Genomic DNA, 18,216 nt, shown 5'->3' on the forward strand with positions numbered 1-18,216 from the left:
TCTCTCCTGAGACTAGTCAGGAATGAACACACTGGTGGAATCGTACTCTTCAAAGGGCTAGCAGAGGAACATGGGGTTTGTGGCTGGGCTCAGTGTCAAATTATTTGCAGTACTCACTGCTAGTCTAATCCATGGAGACTGGGGTCTTGTTATTATCAACATTACAAAAATGCTCAAAATCTATATTAAAAGAATGCTTCAGTGTTAAACCGCAGTGCTTGGTTTTAGAGTTACAGATGATGCTGAAATCGTTCCCTGGAAATATGCCCTGTGAAAATCTATGAGAAGTCATTTTTTAGACCAATCTCTAAAACCAAGAATTTGATAAAACACCCTACACTACTTTAAACAACTTTGAATCCTGAATAAAATGTCTTTTGAGGTTTAACAATAAAGTATCCCTTTAAGTACCACGGGATCTGTCAAAAATGTTTTTGTTTGTGATTATGAGAGTTTTGAACTTTACCAGAGTTCATCTGGTAATGGGGAAATGTCAAATAGCAACTAATAAGATGCTCAGGTACAACAGCTTTGTTTTCCACTGCAGTGCTATTTAGGGAAGCAGGGACGCAGGGAGGGTCTTATTTCAGATCCAAAAAACAAACTCTTTTCTGATAGAAAATTGTCTTATCACAGAGGTTTAAGGAGGCAGGTATTACAGTGTATTTTACAACATTATTCCTGTATGTTGTGCCATTTAGTTCAACAGTGCAATGATGCAAGATATTCATGATGGTTGGGACTTACTGTGGCTCCAAGCCTAGCACTTACATGCAATGCCATGCTGACTCCTCTACACAACTGGCTCAGACTACAGTATTCTTCTGGCATCTTGATGATCCTTTGTTCCAGTGAACAGCAGGAATGCCAAACCCCGAAGATTCCAGAGTAAGTGTCCAAGTTGGGCTTTGACATGCTATTGGCATGTCCTGCTTCTTCCCAACAGATGTGGTGATGGAAATCCTCTTGGAGAGCCCAGCCGCTCCCAGCAATGGGAGGAAGGCACTACAGGCCAGGCATGCATCTCCGTTGGCCTCCCTGCCCTGACCCACTGTCCCCAACAGGAATGTTAATTGGTAAAATCCAGCAGAGGAGGTGACCACATCTTAATAAAGGACATCTGCTGAGAAACCGGACAGTCAGCAGAAATATGTGGTGTTCAGATTTTAACGAACAGCGTTGCGGTAAAAAATATAAATAAATAAGTGAGTGTAATGCGGGAGGTGCCATGTGCTAGAAGGTGTCAATGCACTGCTTGACTGTGATAGTTCCTCAGTCCAGAGTGAATAAGCTGGATGTTTATGCACGACTGGTCCTTGCTAACACTGCTGTGGCTGGAGGGAAGAGCAGCACATACTTTATGCATGTTTGCCTCTCTGTCCCCCAGGCCACACACACACACACACACACATACACACACAGTGGGGATTTGGGTTTGAAGGCGAGGCTGCTGCCTGGGTAAACTGTGATCCTCATCCCTGTTGGTTTCACATGGATGCCAGTAAGGTTCACAAATGTTTCGCAAACATAGCACCACCTGAGCAGCACTGGTGCAAGCGTAACAGTGAGGTGCTGCGTGGAGTGTGATCCATTTGCTCAAGGCACCAAAAAGGCTTTCAAGGACAACACAGATTACTTTCAATAATTATCAATTATATCACTCAACATTGTGAAGCTGTTCAATGGAAAATACAACAAGAAAACCTCATCTGATAGTAAGGAGTGAGCTACAACTGCCATGAGCTAATCAAATGGCGCCCCCAAGTGGCTTGATGTAGGAGGTGATTCCACATTTATTCAACATTTGATGATACGGGTGAGTGACATGCCAAAAATATGTCGCGATATGGCTGTACGATAAATGATATGCATGACATTTTGTTTCTCTGAGGTTTGTAAACAAGTTGGAACACAATTCTCCACCAAAACAAAGGTGCCACATTCAAAAGTGTCTGTGTAAAACTATTACCTTTTTATTTAATGTTACAAAAATAAACTATTTATAAAAGAGAAGGAGATAATATAAAATGGTAGTTAAAAAAGATTCTGGCATAACAGACTAACAACCAATCAGCTACTTACCAGTATGCATGTTTGACATGTATCATTCCACTGTTTTTTGTCTAAATCTTTTTTTTAATGGGACATGGAATTATCCTAAATATGACATCTGTGATATGCTCAGAAAAGCACATTCTGCTGCACAGAATCCAGTCATATCCCCCATTCTTTCCCAAGGGCGTGACGGAGTAGGTCTATTTAATATGCAGAGGAGTACTAAATATAATTTTTTTTATAACTCATATACAATTAATACAAGCACTGATATTAAAGAATATTGTGCGACCAGTGAAAAGATTAAACCACTACCAGCAAAGTGTATCACAAAAATAATACACTAATATGAATAAATCTCTGAGATTAACCTAATCAAATATGATAGTAAAGTCATGCATCATCATGTAATCTAATATTTAAAGCACTGAAAGAAAAACTGAAGGAGAACTTGAGAGTTAATAGTTGGCAATTAATATTTCATAGATACACTTATGCAAAAATGTTGTGAAAAAGCATGTCTGTCCACACATGCAATCTGTTACAAACATTACAGTGTATAAACTAAAAAACATTTGGGCAGGGGTAATATCCAGTTATAAATATTCAACTTTGTTCATAAAAAAGTTGTGCTATTAAGCTGAGCTTTAAGAAGAACTGATAAACGGGTTACTCATAGAGGACCTTATAAAACATACAAGCCTTTGACTCAAAATCATATGCAAAAAAACATAGTAAATGGTAAGGTGAAGAATGTTCACGCTGACAAAAAAGCTCAACAATATCTTAAAGTTTTCAGTCTGTTAATGTTGGGAAGAGTCCCAAAGTACCAACACACAGAAGATCAGCAGTCTGTGTCAAATGGACATATTTATGTGTTATTATATTATCATGGCATGAAGTTTGCACTGTCAAGCTGTTAGCTAGCCACTGGAGGACATCAACAGGTCTGGCTCTTTGGTGTTATCAGACGTAGTTTTATGGCCACAGTTGGCTGACATCTGAGCCAAAGGGGCTGCTCGGAGGGTGGCTGGGGAGGGCGGGGTCTCAGCCAGACCTGGTTTCTTAGGTGGGATAGGAGGTGGGTTGCCCCTCTCTGCTCTGGGGATAGTTGGGGAGCGAACTCCTGGAGAGAGGGCTCCGGGTGGGGCCATGGTGCGGTAGTCTGTGCCGAAGCCTGAGCTGTTGGAGGTGGCTGCTTTGCTGGGGCCTTGATGGGAGCTGAAGCGACTCAGGGCCTGTGTAACAGTGTTGCGGGCTGCCTGTTTGGAGGTGCTCCCCTCTGGTGGAGGGGCTGGTATAGTGTAAAGGGAAAGGTCACGTGGGGAGCAGGGAAGATGAACGCCAGACTGCGGGTCTTGCTCTGCAGTGGACTGGAACTTGTGGCGTGCCGCATGGAAACGTTGGTGGATGCCAGCCTGGTAGGCAGACTGTGGGTTTGGGGAGGAGGAGCCTGGGCTGCAGCATGATAGGCTATCAGTAATCTGATTAGCAAGCAATGGCGAGCTCCCATTGGTCAGTGCACTGTGGCCGGGACTAAAGGCAGGAAGAGAAGCTTTGTTTCCCTCCCCAATTTCTTCCTCCCGCTTCTCGCCACTCCCTCCATCTACTACAGTAGTGCAGTGGCCGTTCACCTTCACCTGGCTTGGACCTGGTGTCTCCCCAAACCCCGCCACAGCATCATCGCCCCCCAGCCTGCCTGACTCTGCCCTTCCCTCCTCCCCCATAAGCCTTGGCACCTCCTCCCTCAGCTTCTCTAGTTCTTCCTGGAGGCGGCCGCTGCGTGCCTCCTCCCTCCTGAACCGCAGCGCCAGCTGCTCGCGCTCCGTGTCGAACTCGGCAAGCAGCTCCTCCCTCTGCGCCTCCATCTGCATGCCACACCTCCTCTCTTCAACCAGCTCAGCCTGCAGGGCCTGAGTGGCAGCGCGCTCCCGTTCCAGCCGCCGGCTGAGCTCAGCAGCGCGCTGTGCCTCCTGGTGGGCACGCGAGGCTGAGCGCTTGCACTCACGCCCCAGAGCCAACAGCAGTTGCTTCTGTTGCCCACGCTCGTCTTCCAGCTGCTCATGCAGGCGCCGGTTCTCCTTCTCCATGCGCGACACTTTTGTACGCTCAAATTCCAGCTGGACACAAAGCAAGGCAGTCCTTAGCCATCTTGTCTAACTGCTGATCTGAAATGTTTCATTTAGTGTCATTTGTATGTTTATCTTATAAATAACTTTCTATAGAAAACAATGTTGATTTGATTGAATTAATTTCAGTTGGAATAAGATTCTCAATAAAACAAACTAAATGTGTAAATGACTTTCTTCCAGTATAGCATGACAGTAAACGAGCCTGTACAATGACAATTGCTCTATTGCCGCAAAGCTCTGTACCTGCTGTAGGAGGCGCTCTCGCTCCTTCTCTAAAATACAAGTGACATCATCTCCCTCAGCTGTATCCTCAGCATGCCTTCTCTTCTCTTCCTCTAAATCTGCAATAACCTGTCACCAGCAGAGAGATAAAACAATAGAAATCAGTGTCAGCCCATTAATACAAAAACCTCTCCTTGAAAGTGAATTCTCTTCTTGCCTGTCAGCCCTTCCCAATTCAGACTTCAGTGGGGAAAGGTGAAAAGTGTTACTGTGTCCATCACATTGATAAAATAGAGATGCAAAGACATCAGGAAAACTTGACATCCCTGAGTCAATATAAATAGCTTTTAAAAAAACCTTATGTATATTGGAAATTATTTCCATCCATCCATCCATCCATCCATATATCCCCACCCTTACCCTTCTGTGCCTGCTCTCGGCGGCCGCTAGCTGCTTCAACATCTTCTCCTGCATCCTCCTGCAGTGTCCCACCACCAGCCTGAGCATGGCCAAGGGATCAGAGCGCCCAGCAGCCCCACGTGCACTCTCCCATTTCTGGGGTGCACTTGCCCCAGCTCCCCTTGCCTGACCGGAGCCTTGGAGCACCTCGCCATCCCTCTGTAGGGCGAGGAATGGATCGCTGAGGTCGTACCTTCCGTAACGCTCCCATACATACGCGTCCCTCCGCTGGGCCTGGGGGGCCATCAGAGGATGAGGATGAGGACGGAAAAGAACAGCACAAAGTGCAGCACATATGGCAGTGTTTGGTAGCGTCTACCGTCAGAGAATATGACGCTCAACTTCTCAATACAAGGGATTTAGCATTTCTGGGATTATTAATGTTAGGGAAATTCTTAAGATTTTATCTAGCATCGAGAGACATATTTTTACAGAACACTTACAGATCTTGTACCAAACTGTAGCTACAACCTTGTTCGAGGATATAGATAGCATTTTAATAGTCTTATCTCTCTCACACTCTGAGCCTCTCTTTCTTCCCCTCACACACGCTTCTCTTTTTAAACAGGAAACGTGATGATGCAGAGCCCATGACCCTGCCAAGAGGAACATAAACCATCCTCTGAAACACAGAGTGTGTGGGTGTGTGTATGTGTATGTCCGCAGTCTTCTATGTTCATTTTGCTTAGACCAGGCACAAGCAGAAGCTCCACAGGGAGGCTGCACTGCGCCCTCTGTAGAATAAGGGGCCCCAACAGCATCACTGAAGCTGGCCCTCTGCTGTGACGAAGCAGCTCAAGCCAGCTGACCACAATGGCACAGCTACCCAGATGACCAAGGAGTCAACAGGCCATAAAGGGAGGCCTAAGAAGACATGCTCAGGAAAGAGGATGCCTCGGCTTTGCTTTAAGCTCTGCACATCATGCAGACAGGATTCAGGCCATAACACAAAAGTCCACCTAAGAAGCATGCCCGTGTTGGTGGGCTCACCTTCTGACCCTGTCTCAGACCAGCTATAGAAAATCAGTCTCTATTGCTGTGCTGGCCAGAGCTAACTCTGTGGCCAGATCTGGGAAACTCAAAGAAAGCGATAAATGCCTCTCATCATGAAAAAAACAAAAAACAACTTTACATGAATACTAAATGTTTTGTGGAATTTTGCCCATTGTAGAAATCATATTGCATTTATTTTTCCAGCTTTCTGATCTATACCTGAAAGGCACATGAAGACTTAAGAATGGTGATGAGCCTCCCTTCCTTAATTGATTGGCTAGTCAACCCTCCTGGCCCTATCTCTAGAGCAGATAAAGCAGGGCCTGCAGTACTGACACATACAGAGATTGTCCCTAGTATGGAAGAGAGGAAGGGGAATGAAGAGTGAGGGAGACAGCAGGCCCCATGATGCTGATCATCACAGAGGAGAGCTGAGATGGTAAGTATAAAAATGTAAATGTAAAATGTAAAGAGACATTCCTGTGAGAGCTGTTTCATATGTGTTCACGTGTTCAGCACAGTAACTGACCTGACCTTACCAAATGGTTGAGAGACCTGCAGATAAAGAAATTCCTTTTCAAAACAGCAGAAAATCATAAAGCTAAAGATGTCAGGTAAGTGGTTCTGACAGTTGTGCGAGGGGGTGGGTCCTTCATTTCAATGTGAGCCAGTCACAAACAGCAGATGGGAAATTCCGCTTTCCACTTAGATTAACAGCATGCAGTGATAACAGTTATCCACCTCACAGTGCCCTGACTTTGCAGAGTGTCTGAAAATTCCAAGGCAATTTCAAGTCCAAGGTAATTATTTTTTCACTCAAGTGAGGTGGACGAGACTGAAGCTCAATGAGATGAGGGTGCTTTAGACCACTGGCAGAGAGGCTTTAGACATTGCTCAGTAACATGGGTCTGCTCACACACACAGATGAGATATGCTTCAGACAACGTCCTGAGAAAGAATGTGGCATGACATTGTGATTTGACCAGCCTTAACTGAGCTATGGTACTCTTCAATGTAAATGAGCAAAGACTGCTCATTATATAAAGTCCCCCCTGGCCTGAAAACATCTATACAAAAGAATTCAAGGGGTGATAAGAAAATAAGGAAAACTATTTCTGAGGAGAATATGGTATTGTTGAAGACAGAAAAGACCATATGTCCCTTACACAAGTACAGGCATAATAAAATGTCTAAAAGTTTGTTTATGTTCAACCAGAGATGGTAGAGAGACAGTACAACTATTTGCTTGGCTATAATTATGTATACTGTAAAAGCTCTCCCTGTGCATTCTTTAGTGAAAGCTCTCTAACTTTATACAGAAGGAAAACTAACTCCACTGCAGGTCCGTGCATTAGGCCTTTAAGCTATAGCAACAAATCAGAGTTTGCTGTGCCTTGTCTGAATGAAAACGCACATCTTCATCTCACATCCTTTCACAAAGAAAACACCATGGCATCTGAAAGACCTTGCTGAAGTTCTGCAGTTGTACACCACATCACACCTGCCTTGCATCCTATGAAAATCTTTTTTTGCTTTTGTTGGAAAGTCAGATACAAATTAAACAAATAAAATTCAGTTTCCAAGTTTAAAGTCAACATAATTTTTAGCCTAGGTAATAGAATACAGACCTAAGATGAATAAAATGTTGCACTTCCTGTTGAAACCATTCTTCCCCTGTTTGAAAGGGAGCTATCATATGTTTGTGTGGCTCAGCGTCTCTGGACATGCCCTGCTGACTGACGTCTCTTATCAGTCATTCCTTTGTGATACTGTGCTCGACAAGCTCAACAATGGTTCAAGACTCTGATACAAAATCAGGAGCAGAGGCTTTCACCAAATCAAATCAAGTTAGCATTCAGTAACTTGTCTGGCGGAGATTAACCTTCTAAATGATTCATAACTGGTTGCTGTGTTTTTCCATGACACATCCAAAAACAAAATGTTTTTGTGTTAATTAAGGACTGATCTCAAAATTTTGTGACTAATTTTAAAGGGCTAAGAACTAGATAACTGATAATATTGGCCTATTAAACTGACTACAACAGTTTTTGTTCAACAGTGCTCTACTGACTCATATGATTAAGTTGTCAGGTGTCAAATACAATTACTGTGGTTCTCAATAGAAGCAATACATATATAATTTACAGAAATATTTTAATATTTTATGCAGAGACATTTTCATTAGTGCAGATAAATCTGTGGAACCTTAATAGTTGATTTTATTGTTATATCAGATGTTATATCAGTTGGGCCATGGTAATAAATGGTGCCTTTAAAGGGAATCAGTCAGTACGTGACTTTGAAATGGTGAGCTGGTTTTAAGCAAACACTAGTAAATGGTGAATTACTCAGATAGCCTCACTGGATGAGGCTGCCTCGGGGATGCCAGCACGGACCACACAGGGTGTGACTCGAACCATGACAGACGATGGCACACAGGATCTTTTTATTTGTCATTTATCATAAAGAAACTATGATATGGTCACATTGTAGCCTTTTGCCAAGAGAGCGTGACAACGACAAGGTTACCCCAATAAAGACCATGATCAACACAGTCTGTATTAACCATCAGCTATAAAGGAAGGGCCATAAGACCTGTCTCATCTGTTGAAGGCATCAGTGTTCGGGGCTGTATTTATAAATAAGACAAAAATGGAGAGATAGACATACTAAGCACTGACACGAGTGAAGTATTCCGGGCTCCAACCAGATGGGAGTGTTATACATGTTGCCTAGCAATCTCTGATAGCTTTGTAAATTCAACACTTTAAACTCTGACAGGAACTGAGTAATACAGCTACTCAACATTTAGTTAAATGTTGTGAAGTAAAATGCAGTACAAATCTTGCCATTTCTCCTTATGGAACAGAGGTGTTAGGAGATGTGGCACTGCTGTCATGGAAGAAACAATGTACTTCTCGTTTTTCCTTTGGTCACTGGTTGCTATAAGAGCTAAACATAAGGGTCAACAATACCAGAAAAAGACTGTTACTTCCACTTCCTTTTTTCACTTCCAGACAAGACATAAGGATTACTTCCACAGTCACACACAGGCCCAGACTTTTTGAGATCTGTGTTTCCTGTAGTTTTAAGGTACTGATTTGCAGAAGAATAATGTGTGTGTAATTAGTAGTTACTGGAGTATTATCAAACATGTCCGTGAACAAAGAAACACACAGACAAAAGTGTGATGATAAACCCACAATCCCTCTTCGCTGAAAGAGATACCTAAAGTCTCGAGTGCAAAAGTCTGTTCTGTGATCTGGTGGCTTCATATGCTGTTTTTCAGTTGTAAGTAAGCTTCTTTGTACTTGTGTGAGGGAGATGACAGAATGGACTTCAGTTTTCCCAACCAATGTATGGCAATGTCATGCCAGCATGCTGGAACATGTCCCCTCAAAGGCAACAGAAAACCAGTGAGGACATCGCAGCCAAGTTACCACGGACTCCATTAGTCAACTTGTCTGAAGATATAAAAAAGTAGCCTTTCTGACTGGTTATTTGATTAACAGGCCTCACAAGGCCAAGGAGCTGACAGGCAGGCATGCATGTACATAAATATACTGCTCACAGCAGTCTGCACCCACAGCTGAGGGAGAGCCTTCTGAGGAATTCATTTCTTTTATCCTTCCATCTTAGGTTCTTGTCACCATGCAGTCCACACACACACAAATACTAACAAATCTTCTCAAACACAAATGCCATTTATTGCTCCCCATATTCTCAGCACTCCTAAGCTTTTGCAAATGCCCAAGAAAGAACACCAAGCCAGGGAGGAAAATTCAGAAGTTCATCTGGAGTGCCATCTGATGACGTGTCTGAACACAAGTAGAGACATGCCGACATGAACTGGCAGCTACCTAGCCAGGCATGTTTACATGAAGCTTTTAAGAGAACAAAACTCCCCATTCTGGTGGCCTCCGTTGGAGGAAATAGCTGTCAGCGGAAAAGCTTCAGTACGGACTCAAAGTTCATTTGCCGAAGTCATTAGTCTCTCGCCAAGTTGTCCCTAAAGTCTGCCCCTCGCAACTGAACAAACTAACACCCCTGCCCCTGCCCCTGTGTGAGTCCACATCAGCGTGGAACTCAAGTGTTTTGTGCCTGGCTACTGAGTGCACATCTGATTCTGGCTGCTGGAACTGAACTGGGCTTTGGAAGCTGGTTTCCGTAAGGAGTGCAGCTTTGGGCCAACAGCTTAGCTGGAATGTACTATACTTCTTGGAGCGGGGGGATGACACATGGGAAAATAAGCTAAAGTCTAATTAATGACTAATGAGTGTTTTACAGTAATAAAAAAAGGAGAGCCATTAGATCTAGAATGCGGTAAGCAGATCAGCATTTCAAAAATGCTATGGGCAATTAGCATTAGGATACAATATTTAACTGTAGAATACAGTATCTAACGATTGTGCCATTTAGCCTTTATGTTTTACATTATATTCATTAGTCTTTAACATTCTTGCTGATGTGAGACAATTAAGTTAATAAGTTAGTTTGTTCTTGCCAGAGTGTTCTATCAAAAGAGGTACTATCATCATTTCATCCAACAGACACAGCTTTAAAAAAATCTTATGAAATGAATGAAAAGATGAGATGAAGGCAGAATGCATGGGTAAGTCCCTTCCAGATGAAGAGTGAAGAATTAAAACACAACAACTTTTCTTCTGCAGTACTCGAGGTTACAGATGTTGTGGCAAGCCACATGGCCATCCACGTGACAAGCCATGAGCCAGTAATGCAGATGTGATGAGAGAATTGCAGTGCCAGGTCTATGTTTACTGAAGATTTGAACAAAGTTTTAAGCAGACCAAATATGCTACAGCTGGATTGTGCTATGAATAAATACATAGTTGTGCTGCAGAGCTGAGGTTTAAAACCCAACCAGGATGTCAGCATTAACATACGAAAGCATGCAGTTAACAGATGTGCCAGATACACATCTGGATTTCATTGAGTGGTACTGCGGTATCTCTTCAGGCCATCCTGCATGCCATATTGTGCTCTAAATATGTCCGGTAACTATCAACTTAATGTCACTGAGAATCTGCTCATACAGTCTGAAAATCAAACTAGGTGAAATTCTAGCTCCAATCGCTTTACCGTATGGTGATGTAACTTCATCAACTACTATAATACTATAGTGTATTATAAACACTAAAAGTCTCTACTTCTTTTTCAAAATTTGAGGCTAGGTTTCAGTCCAGACAGTTCAGTTGGAACTACAAACCAAAAGTCTGGAGGCAATGCTAACTAGTATGTTTATTAACAAACAAACAAAAGGTATAACTGACTCTTCATTTGTTTTTGCTTAATATATATGCTGACTGGCCATAACATAAAAACCTCCTGGCTAATATCATGTAGGTCCCCCTCATGCCACCAAAACAGCTCTGACCCACCAAAGCACAAACCACTCTGTGGTGTCTGCCACCAAGACATCAGCAGCAGAGCCTTTAAGTCCTGTAAATTGTGAGGTGGGGCCTGCATTCCTTGTACTAGATTTTCCAGCACATCTCATATACTTGATCGGATTGAGATCTGGGGAATTTGGAGGCCAAGACAATACTTTGAGCTCTTTGTAAAGTTCCTTAAACCTGAACAGTTTTTGCAGTGTGGCATGGCCCAGTACATTGCTAAAAGAGCTCACTGTTAGGGCACACTATTGCCATGACACAGTGTACTTGGTCTGCAACAATGTTTAGGTAGGTGGTATGGGTTTAAGCAGGTGACCCTTGTCAAATTTGGCCCTTGTCAAAGTGGCTCAGATCTTTTTTGCTTGCCCATTTTACCTACTTCCAACACATAAACCAACTGTTTATTTGCTGCCTAAATATCCCACCCCTTTACCTCATCTGATTGGCTTTTCTCACTAAGTGCTTAAGTTCATCCCATAAGAGCTTAATCAATAAGAGTCATTTTCTATAGTATATGTATCTAAATTGTTCTGATGTTTTAAGTATGTTTTATCCTATTGCATATTAAACCTCTGTCTACTTATTCACATTCGGGAAAATCTGTGCTCATATACCTTTATACTGTAATGTACACTATATTAGGATAAGAATTATCTTACATTATCTTATATTTATCATCAGTGTTGAAGCTCTGGTCAGGTGTCACTGCACTCAGAAGACCACTTTCTGCAGCAACAGGCTTCAAATACCAGCGATCCACCCTCTGAAGCATATGACAAGTGTTCTCTAAGGACTTAGCAAATCATGAGGTGGCCGTGGTGCTGTTTTAGATACTCCTGACTGTGGTCTGAAAATGGAAATTACCCACCATGAATATGTGACACCCCATCCCCAGCTTGCCCACAGCAGTGCAGGGTCATGAAAGGCCATGGAGCATCTGGACCTGGAGGATGTGGAAATTCACCCTAAGGGCCTGAATGATGAGATCTCAGAACTTACCCTGAGGGCCTAGAAGACAAGGTCTCAAAACTCACCCTATGGGTCTGGATGACAAGGTCTCAGAACTCACCCTGAGGGCCTGGATGACAAGATCTCGAGCCTCCAGCTCTCCTTCCAGCACACTGAAGAGCATCAGCAAATCCTGCTTACTAAGGGTGTCCACATTCAGCCTGGACTCCTGGGAACATGGCACACAAAACAAGGGCTAATAAGCCATATATGTTAACTTTGAGAGCGCAAGAGTGGTACTGTGACACCAGGGGAGGTAGGAATAGTGGGCTGGTATCTGACTTCTCACAGCCCTTTGAGCTGGTGAAATATAGTTAAATCTGCAGATTTGATCTGTTTACTTGTTTTCCATCTTACAAGAGTTAATATGTTTAAAACTTGTGTACCTAAGAAACTGCATGTACATTGGAAATATCTAGGGACCTAGAATCATGACAATAAAGGTTGTATTTTAAAACAGCCACAGGGTACAGTCTGGGGTTATGAGATTGAGAAGCTCTCTGGACTTATCAGACTGTTCACTGAATCATTAAGCGGCAAATTACATTCAGCAAATTTCCCGACCATCAACATTGTTTAAAACTTCATTTTGGACACTGAAACACTAATGCTTTCAAGCTTTGTAAATGTACATTTTTGTACATTTTGTAAAAGTTTTTCTTTGAAGTTTAACAAATACTTTAATACAGTTTAAACATCAAGAACAATTCATTAAGCGGTGAAGGGATGTTAGGGGTCTAAGTCAACAGCAGAATTCTTGCGTGTTTAAACAGTTGCTAATCAAGTTCTCCGGTTTAATTAGAGGACAGCACAGTTCATATTTTAAGAACATATTTAGAGTGGTATCACCTGTGCATTTCTTACATATTGATCACGTTTACATTAAAGCTATTAACTAACGTTAGTTAGCTAGTTAGCCAGTTTATATTCGGCTGGTTAACCAGGTCTAGCTAAACGTGGGAAAGTCAGTGATCGGCAGTTTCAAAAATGTCAGTGTATCAGATCATATAGTCTTTAAAAAAATTCATTTGTAGTGTAGTTAAATTACACACAATTAGCAAACGTTAGCCTGCGCATTTTGTTATATTCTCATTGCTTGCTACATTATTGAATAAACTGTCAAATGAAAACAGTGACTGTTAATTTAAACAGTGAGTGAAGTGTTGGTGGGTTAGTAGATTTCACAGTTCATGAATATGCCATATAAAGTATCTTATCATTCACTACAGTCAATGCCAATTTTACATCTGTACAATGAATCATATATTAACAGAAAACTTTTTTTTTTTTTTTTTCCCCAGTTCATAGAGCTCATAAGTTTCTGATGAGAATGCTTTGAGGTTTATGAATTATGTAAGGATACAATAATGTCAGGTCTCACAAATCACAATCACAGTTCACAGTATAACTGTGCAAGATAAAGTATTTATCTTCAATTATTAATTGTGCAACTATAATTGTATCACAATAATTTTATTACTACTATTAATCAAAATAATTGCAATTATTCTTCTTATTATTATGCCAAACATGCAAGTGACTGCATTCAGATGTGTTGGATACTTAAATGCTTTTCAAAGCATTCTTAATGGGTTAGCAAAACTTCAGTTAAAGTGTTGAAGCAATGCCAGCCATCACATCAACACAATTACTCTTAAATGTACAAGACTTCTGAAGTTTCAGAGTTTCAAAATATGCTCCTGACTTAAGACCATTCAAACATGTAAGGCCAATTCTTACCAGAAGTATCTCTAGGCAGGGCTAAAATTAGGGAAGGCACATGGGAACAATTAGGTCAGGCAGAGGAGTGACCATAAGTAGTTTTGTTTGAAAAACATTCTTTGTGCATATATTCCAATGTTTGGCTAGTAAAGGAACTGTGTGTTATAGGCCAGCTTGGCACCAAGACTTCAGAAACGCAAAAGTGTCACACAAAAAGAGATGAGGGAAATCTGATGCTTATTGTGTAACTAGGAATCCCCCCTTATTTTATGTAAGAACACTGCAGTTTTTCAGCTCAGCTGTTAGTGAGAATTCCTCTGTTAGAAAGTCAGCAAAACTCAGGAATGCCATGGCCTGTTTTTTTCTATTTTGGTGGGATTTCTTCAGAGAGAGTGTTTTTGTTTAAAAGCAAAGTATATCTGAGATCTGGTGTGACCTTTGTGAAGGTCTTGTAGCTATTAGTTATAAATATATAAATACACACACACCCTCTAAAACATCTGGACAGTGCATCTCCTTCTCAGTCAATAGGTCCATGAGAAAGGCAAACCATCAGTGACGGGGGGCAAGTATTTTCCATTTTATCCTCCACTTTCAAAGCCACTTTCCAGACCATCAAAGATGCAAGGTTTCATGTGTTGTCTCAGTGATTCTGCCTGTCAAAGGCTAAAAAGGAGTGGGCTTCAGTAGGCTCTAAACAGACTGTAGAAGTGACTGCAGGTTTAATTACATATGGGAGGTCACATACTTCAGAGTCTCAGTGAGCATGTATGCAGATGAAAAGAAAAATTAACTGAATTTCTCTAATCACACCACTCACCACTCACCACTGAGCTTGTGCTCAAAGAACTTTATACCTGATATTTCTATGGTCTGCCAGTACACTGCTTTTTTGTTTATCTGCAAGATTATGTTTGGATTTGTATAGTCAGGCAAAGTTTCCACATCATGAAGTCATGGGGACCATGTTACATAATACAGTCTGAAACTACAGGGATACAGTACTAGAACAGGAATTCAGGAAGCACAAAAGTACAGCTCCTCCCTCCCCATCAGACAACTATAGCCCCTCCCTCTTCATCAGACAACTATAGCCCCTCCCACCTCATCATACTGAACATTTCCCCTTCCTCCCAAACTGCTAATCTCATTACAAGGGGTGAAAAATATTATTGCTATAAATATATGTAATTTTGATATAACCTGCAATATATTAAAACATATTGCTGAATACTTATTGGTATGCATTATTTTGTTTGTTGGAACATGTAAATGATTCATCAAAATATGCGTAAATCACTCACCTAGAATGTATGAAATGGGATGGGATGCTGATAATACACAATTAAAAATGCTTATATATCAGAGGACTCATTTGTATATTGCATATTGCCTTCTGTAAAAATTTGTTCTCCAGTCCAATACTGCCATAACTATTAAAAAATAATAGGCCTATACTGTTTAGCCCTATTTTATCTGTTGTAACATTCTTTGCATTAACAGTTACAGCAAGCATTACTGTTATGCTGTATTATTTAATGAGCTTGCACCAACTTGTCAACATTTTTCATACAAGCTACATACTCTAGTTTCTATTTTTTGTGGTTATTTTGTGGTTATTTGCTAACCAGCAGAACTGTGACTTTAGTGATTTAAGTGGCTGGCATCGTGTTTTTTGACCACACAAAAGGAAGTCATTAAAAACACTCCCCTCCCCCACAACAGCAAATATTTTTTCTTCTCCAGACATCTAGATAGGCATCTTTATAGACACTTCATGCCTCTCTGTAGATCACTTACAGGGCAAAAGGGAAGATTTGCAGTATGAGTAGGCTTGTATGAATAATACATATAGTAAATAAACCAAGCCAATTGTAAAAATGTCAAATATAAAATTAATTCTCCTCTGAATAAGTTACCTGGAAGTTTGTTCAAAATTAAAAGGTACATTGCTATTTTGTTATATAAATAAAAATATATTTTCATTTTAAGTATGGCTTTTATTAACAGGTAGATGTGAATTGTTATATTATAGGCTATTGCAAAGTATTTTTAAGGATAATGATGATAACACTACAGCACACAGGTCACTGATCCATTATAACCGAAAATTAGATCTCCCCTTAGAGGAGTGTTGTCTGTAGCTCCTGTTTAGTTCCAAAACCTGAGGTCAAACGTTGCTCCTGTGTCAGGTTCTAAATACTCTATTTCCAAACATTTCCTCGTTGAGTGTTGTTAAGTGTAGGCCTACATCATTTTCGGTAAACTAGATCAAGGAGATGTTGAAATCCAAATATTCCCACAGTTCGGTGTCCACCCCTACAATTCGCCTGAGGCTTAGGTGATTTTCATTTATGTTGGTTTAAAGACCATCTTGTAACGCTCCTTATATGGTTGAGTAATATGGCATTTCCTCTTTCGCCGTACTCTATTCAGGAGTGCTATAGCGTTAAAACATGTCCAACCGCTTAATCGGTGAATCGACATTCCTTCAGGCTCCGCAACACACCGCCATCCTTGAACCCAAGATCGCCAAAATATGTCAGCGAGTAGCCTAATGTAGTCCTGGGTTGGGAGCAGGCTTCTCCGTACGATGTGAACCGGCTGTTGATATGTCTACATACTAAGAACTTTAATAATGATTTCATTAATTCTTATTTAATTATTTAGTAATAATCCTTTCCCTACTGAAGTAACAGCAGTTCCACGATCTTAACGTTATCATTCCATAGTCCAGGAGAGGCTTGCTTTGGGAAAAATAACTCGGAAAAGTGGGTTTATTTTACAGCAATAAGGCAAGAACTCTTCCAAAAAAAATGCACAGTAATATCAAAGCTATATCAAGGCCAGTAATATTATAAAACTGTCATATCATAAAAAGTAAAAAGCCTATTACATCTTTGAGCGTATATTTGAAACAGTAACCATGGAGTCATATCATGAGCTGAATTCGGTATAGCCTGGACTACTACCCAGAGTAACAAAGGTTCCAGCACTATACCAAGAGTGAACTGGCACTTTGCTTTTAGACAAAGCTAGATACATCATTTGCGATGCTCAGGGTATTTAAATCTCGCGAAATGCAGGACAATATTGTCTAAATCTTAACCAAGATGGTACAGTAGCTAGCAAATTGTATTCTATTGATTTCCTGACAGTTAGAAAAGCCCTGCTAAAGGGCTGCACACTAGCCTATGTTGTATTAGCTGGGTAAAACTCTGCAGACTTTTGTAACTTACTTGCTCAGGCTGCATCACATGCGTATAAAATAGTTCCTGGCAAGCTATGCATTTTAAGTAGACTAACAGAGGAGGGAGGAATTCTTACTGTTGTCGGTGCCATTCCAGTTTTGTTCAGTTCCTACACCGGTCATCAAATTTTGATTTAGAGGGGGCTACATACTGCATTTCGAGAAGTAGAGGGAATGCGAATGAGTTAACAATTATTGACATCTAAGCTAGCCTATGGGCAAAAACTATTTCAAACCGTGGACCTATAGGAATGCTATCTGGGTAGCAGGAGGCAGAGACTAAGCGAGAAGTTCACTGTTTTGTCTTTCTTTGTGCAGCAAGCCACTTAATATTTCTTAATAAAAATAGATGTCTGTGATCGTGTGGATGGGAGAAGATAGGCTACCTATTTAAAAAATAAATAAAATAATGAATGTATTGTCAAGACGTTTTGTCCTGTACATGCCAAAAAAGGCTGTTTTGTGTTCTTAAGATTCTATTAAATCGACGACTCTTTAATTTTAACTTGGCACATATAGACTATTGTTTTGTACACACACACACACACACACACACACACACACACACAAACACACACACACACACACACACACACACACACATATATATATAATGTAATCCCTATGAAAGAAAGTAAATAAAATGATTTTAGCGTGTTCTAAGCATTGAATAACTTGTGCGCCATCAAGTGGTCATTAATGCTATAAACAATAGATGATTTCTGGTATATGCTATATAGAATTTGACTGGAGTGACTGATGGGACAAAAGGCAATTATAGTGTAGCTACACTTACTGGTCGCTTTATTAGATTCCTTATAGGTGCATGCTATAGGTCAAGAGTTAAAGACTGTAGTTTCTTGGTTGCAGTGTCATTTGTCAGCTACCCTTTTCTGCTGTGGTTTTTGTTTTTTTGTTTTTCTGGAGGGGGTGTAGGGTGGGGGGTTGCTCTAGGTTTTTT

General features: G+C 41.0%; 1 protein-coding gene across 3 annotated transcripts; it reads right to left on the reverse strand.

Annotated features, from left to right (window-relative positions):
* Positions 1-1,951: 1,951 nt before the first annotated feature.
* Positions 1,952-17,682, reverse strand: cttnbp2nla (CTTNBP2 N-terminal like a). 3 transcript variants are annotated; one of them, XM_081717483.1, is made up of 6 exons: positions 17,333-17,362; positions 12,345-12,452; positions 12,144-12,218; positions 4,830-5,102; positions 4,431-4,538; positions 1,952-4,175 (listed from the first exon to the last, which is right to left on the reverse strand). In XM_081717483.1, the coding sequence occupies exons 3-6, from the start codon at positions 12,162-12,164 to the stop codon at positions 2,979-2,981; spliced, it is 1,599 nt and encodes a 532-aa protein (XP_081573609.1). In that variant the 5' UTR covers positions 12,165-12,218; positions 12,345-12,452; positions 17,333-17,362; the 3' UTR covers positions 1,952-2,978. The 3 variants fall into 3 exon arrangements, with proteins under 3 accessions (XP_081573609.1, XP_026874987.2, XP_081573611.1); XM_027019186.3 differs by lacking the exon at positions 12,144-12,218 and having other exon boundaries at positions 17,333-17,679; XM_081717485.1 differs by lacking the exons at positions 4,830-5,102; positions 12,144-12,218 and having other exon boundaries at positions 17,333-17,682.
* Between the last annotated feature and the right edge of the window lie 534 nt (positions 17,683-18,216).

The sequence above is a fragment of the Electrophorus electricus genome, chromosome 7 (genome assembly GCF_041902795.1).
Source record: "Electrophorus electricus isolate QZ-2024a chromosome 7, ASM4190279v1, whole genome shotgun sequence".
Lineage (NCBI taxonomy): Eukaryota > Metazoa > Chordata > Actinopteri > Gymnotiformes > Gymnotidae > Electrophorus > Electrophorus electricus.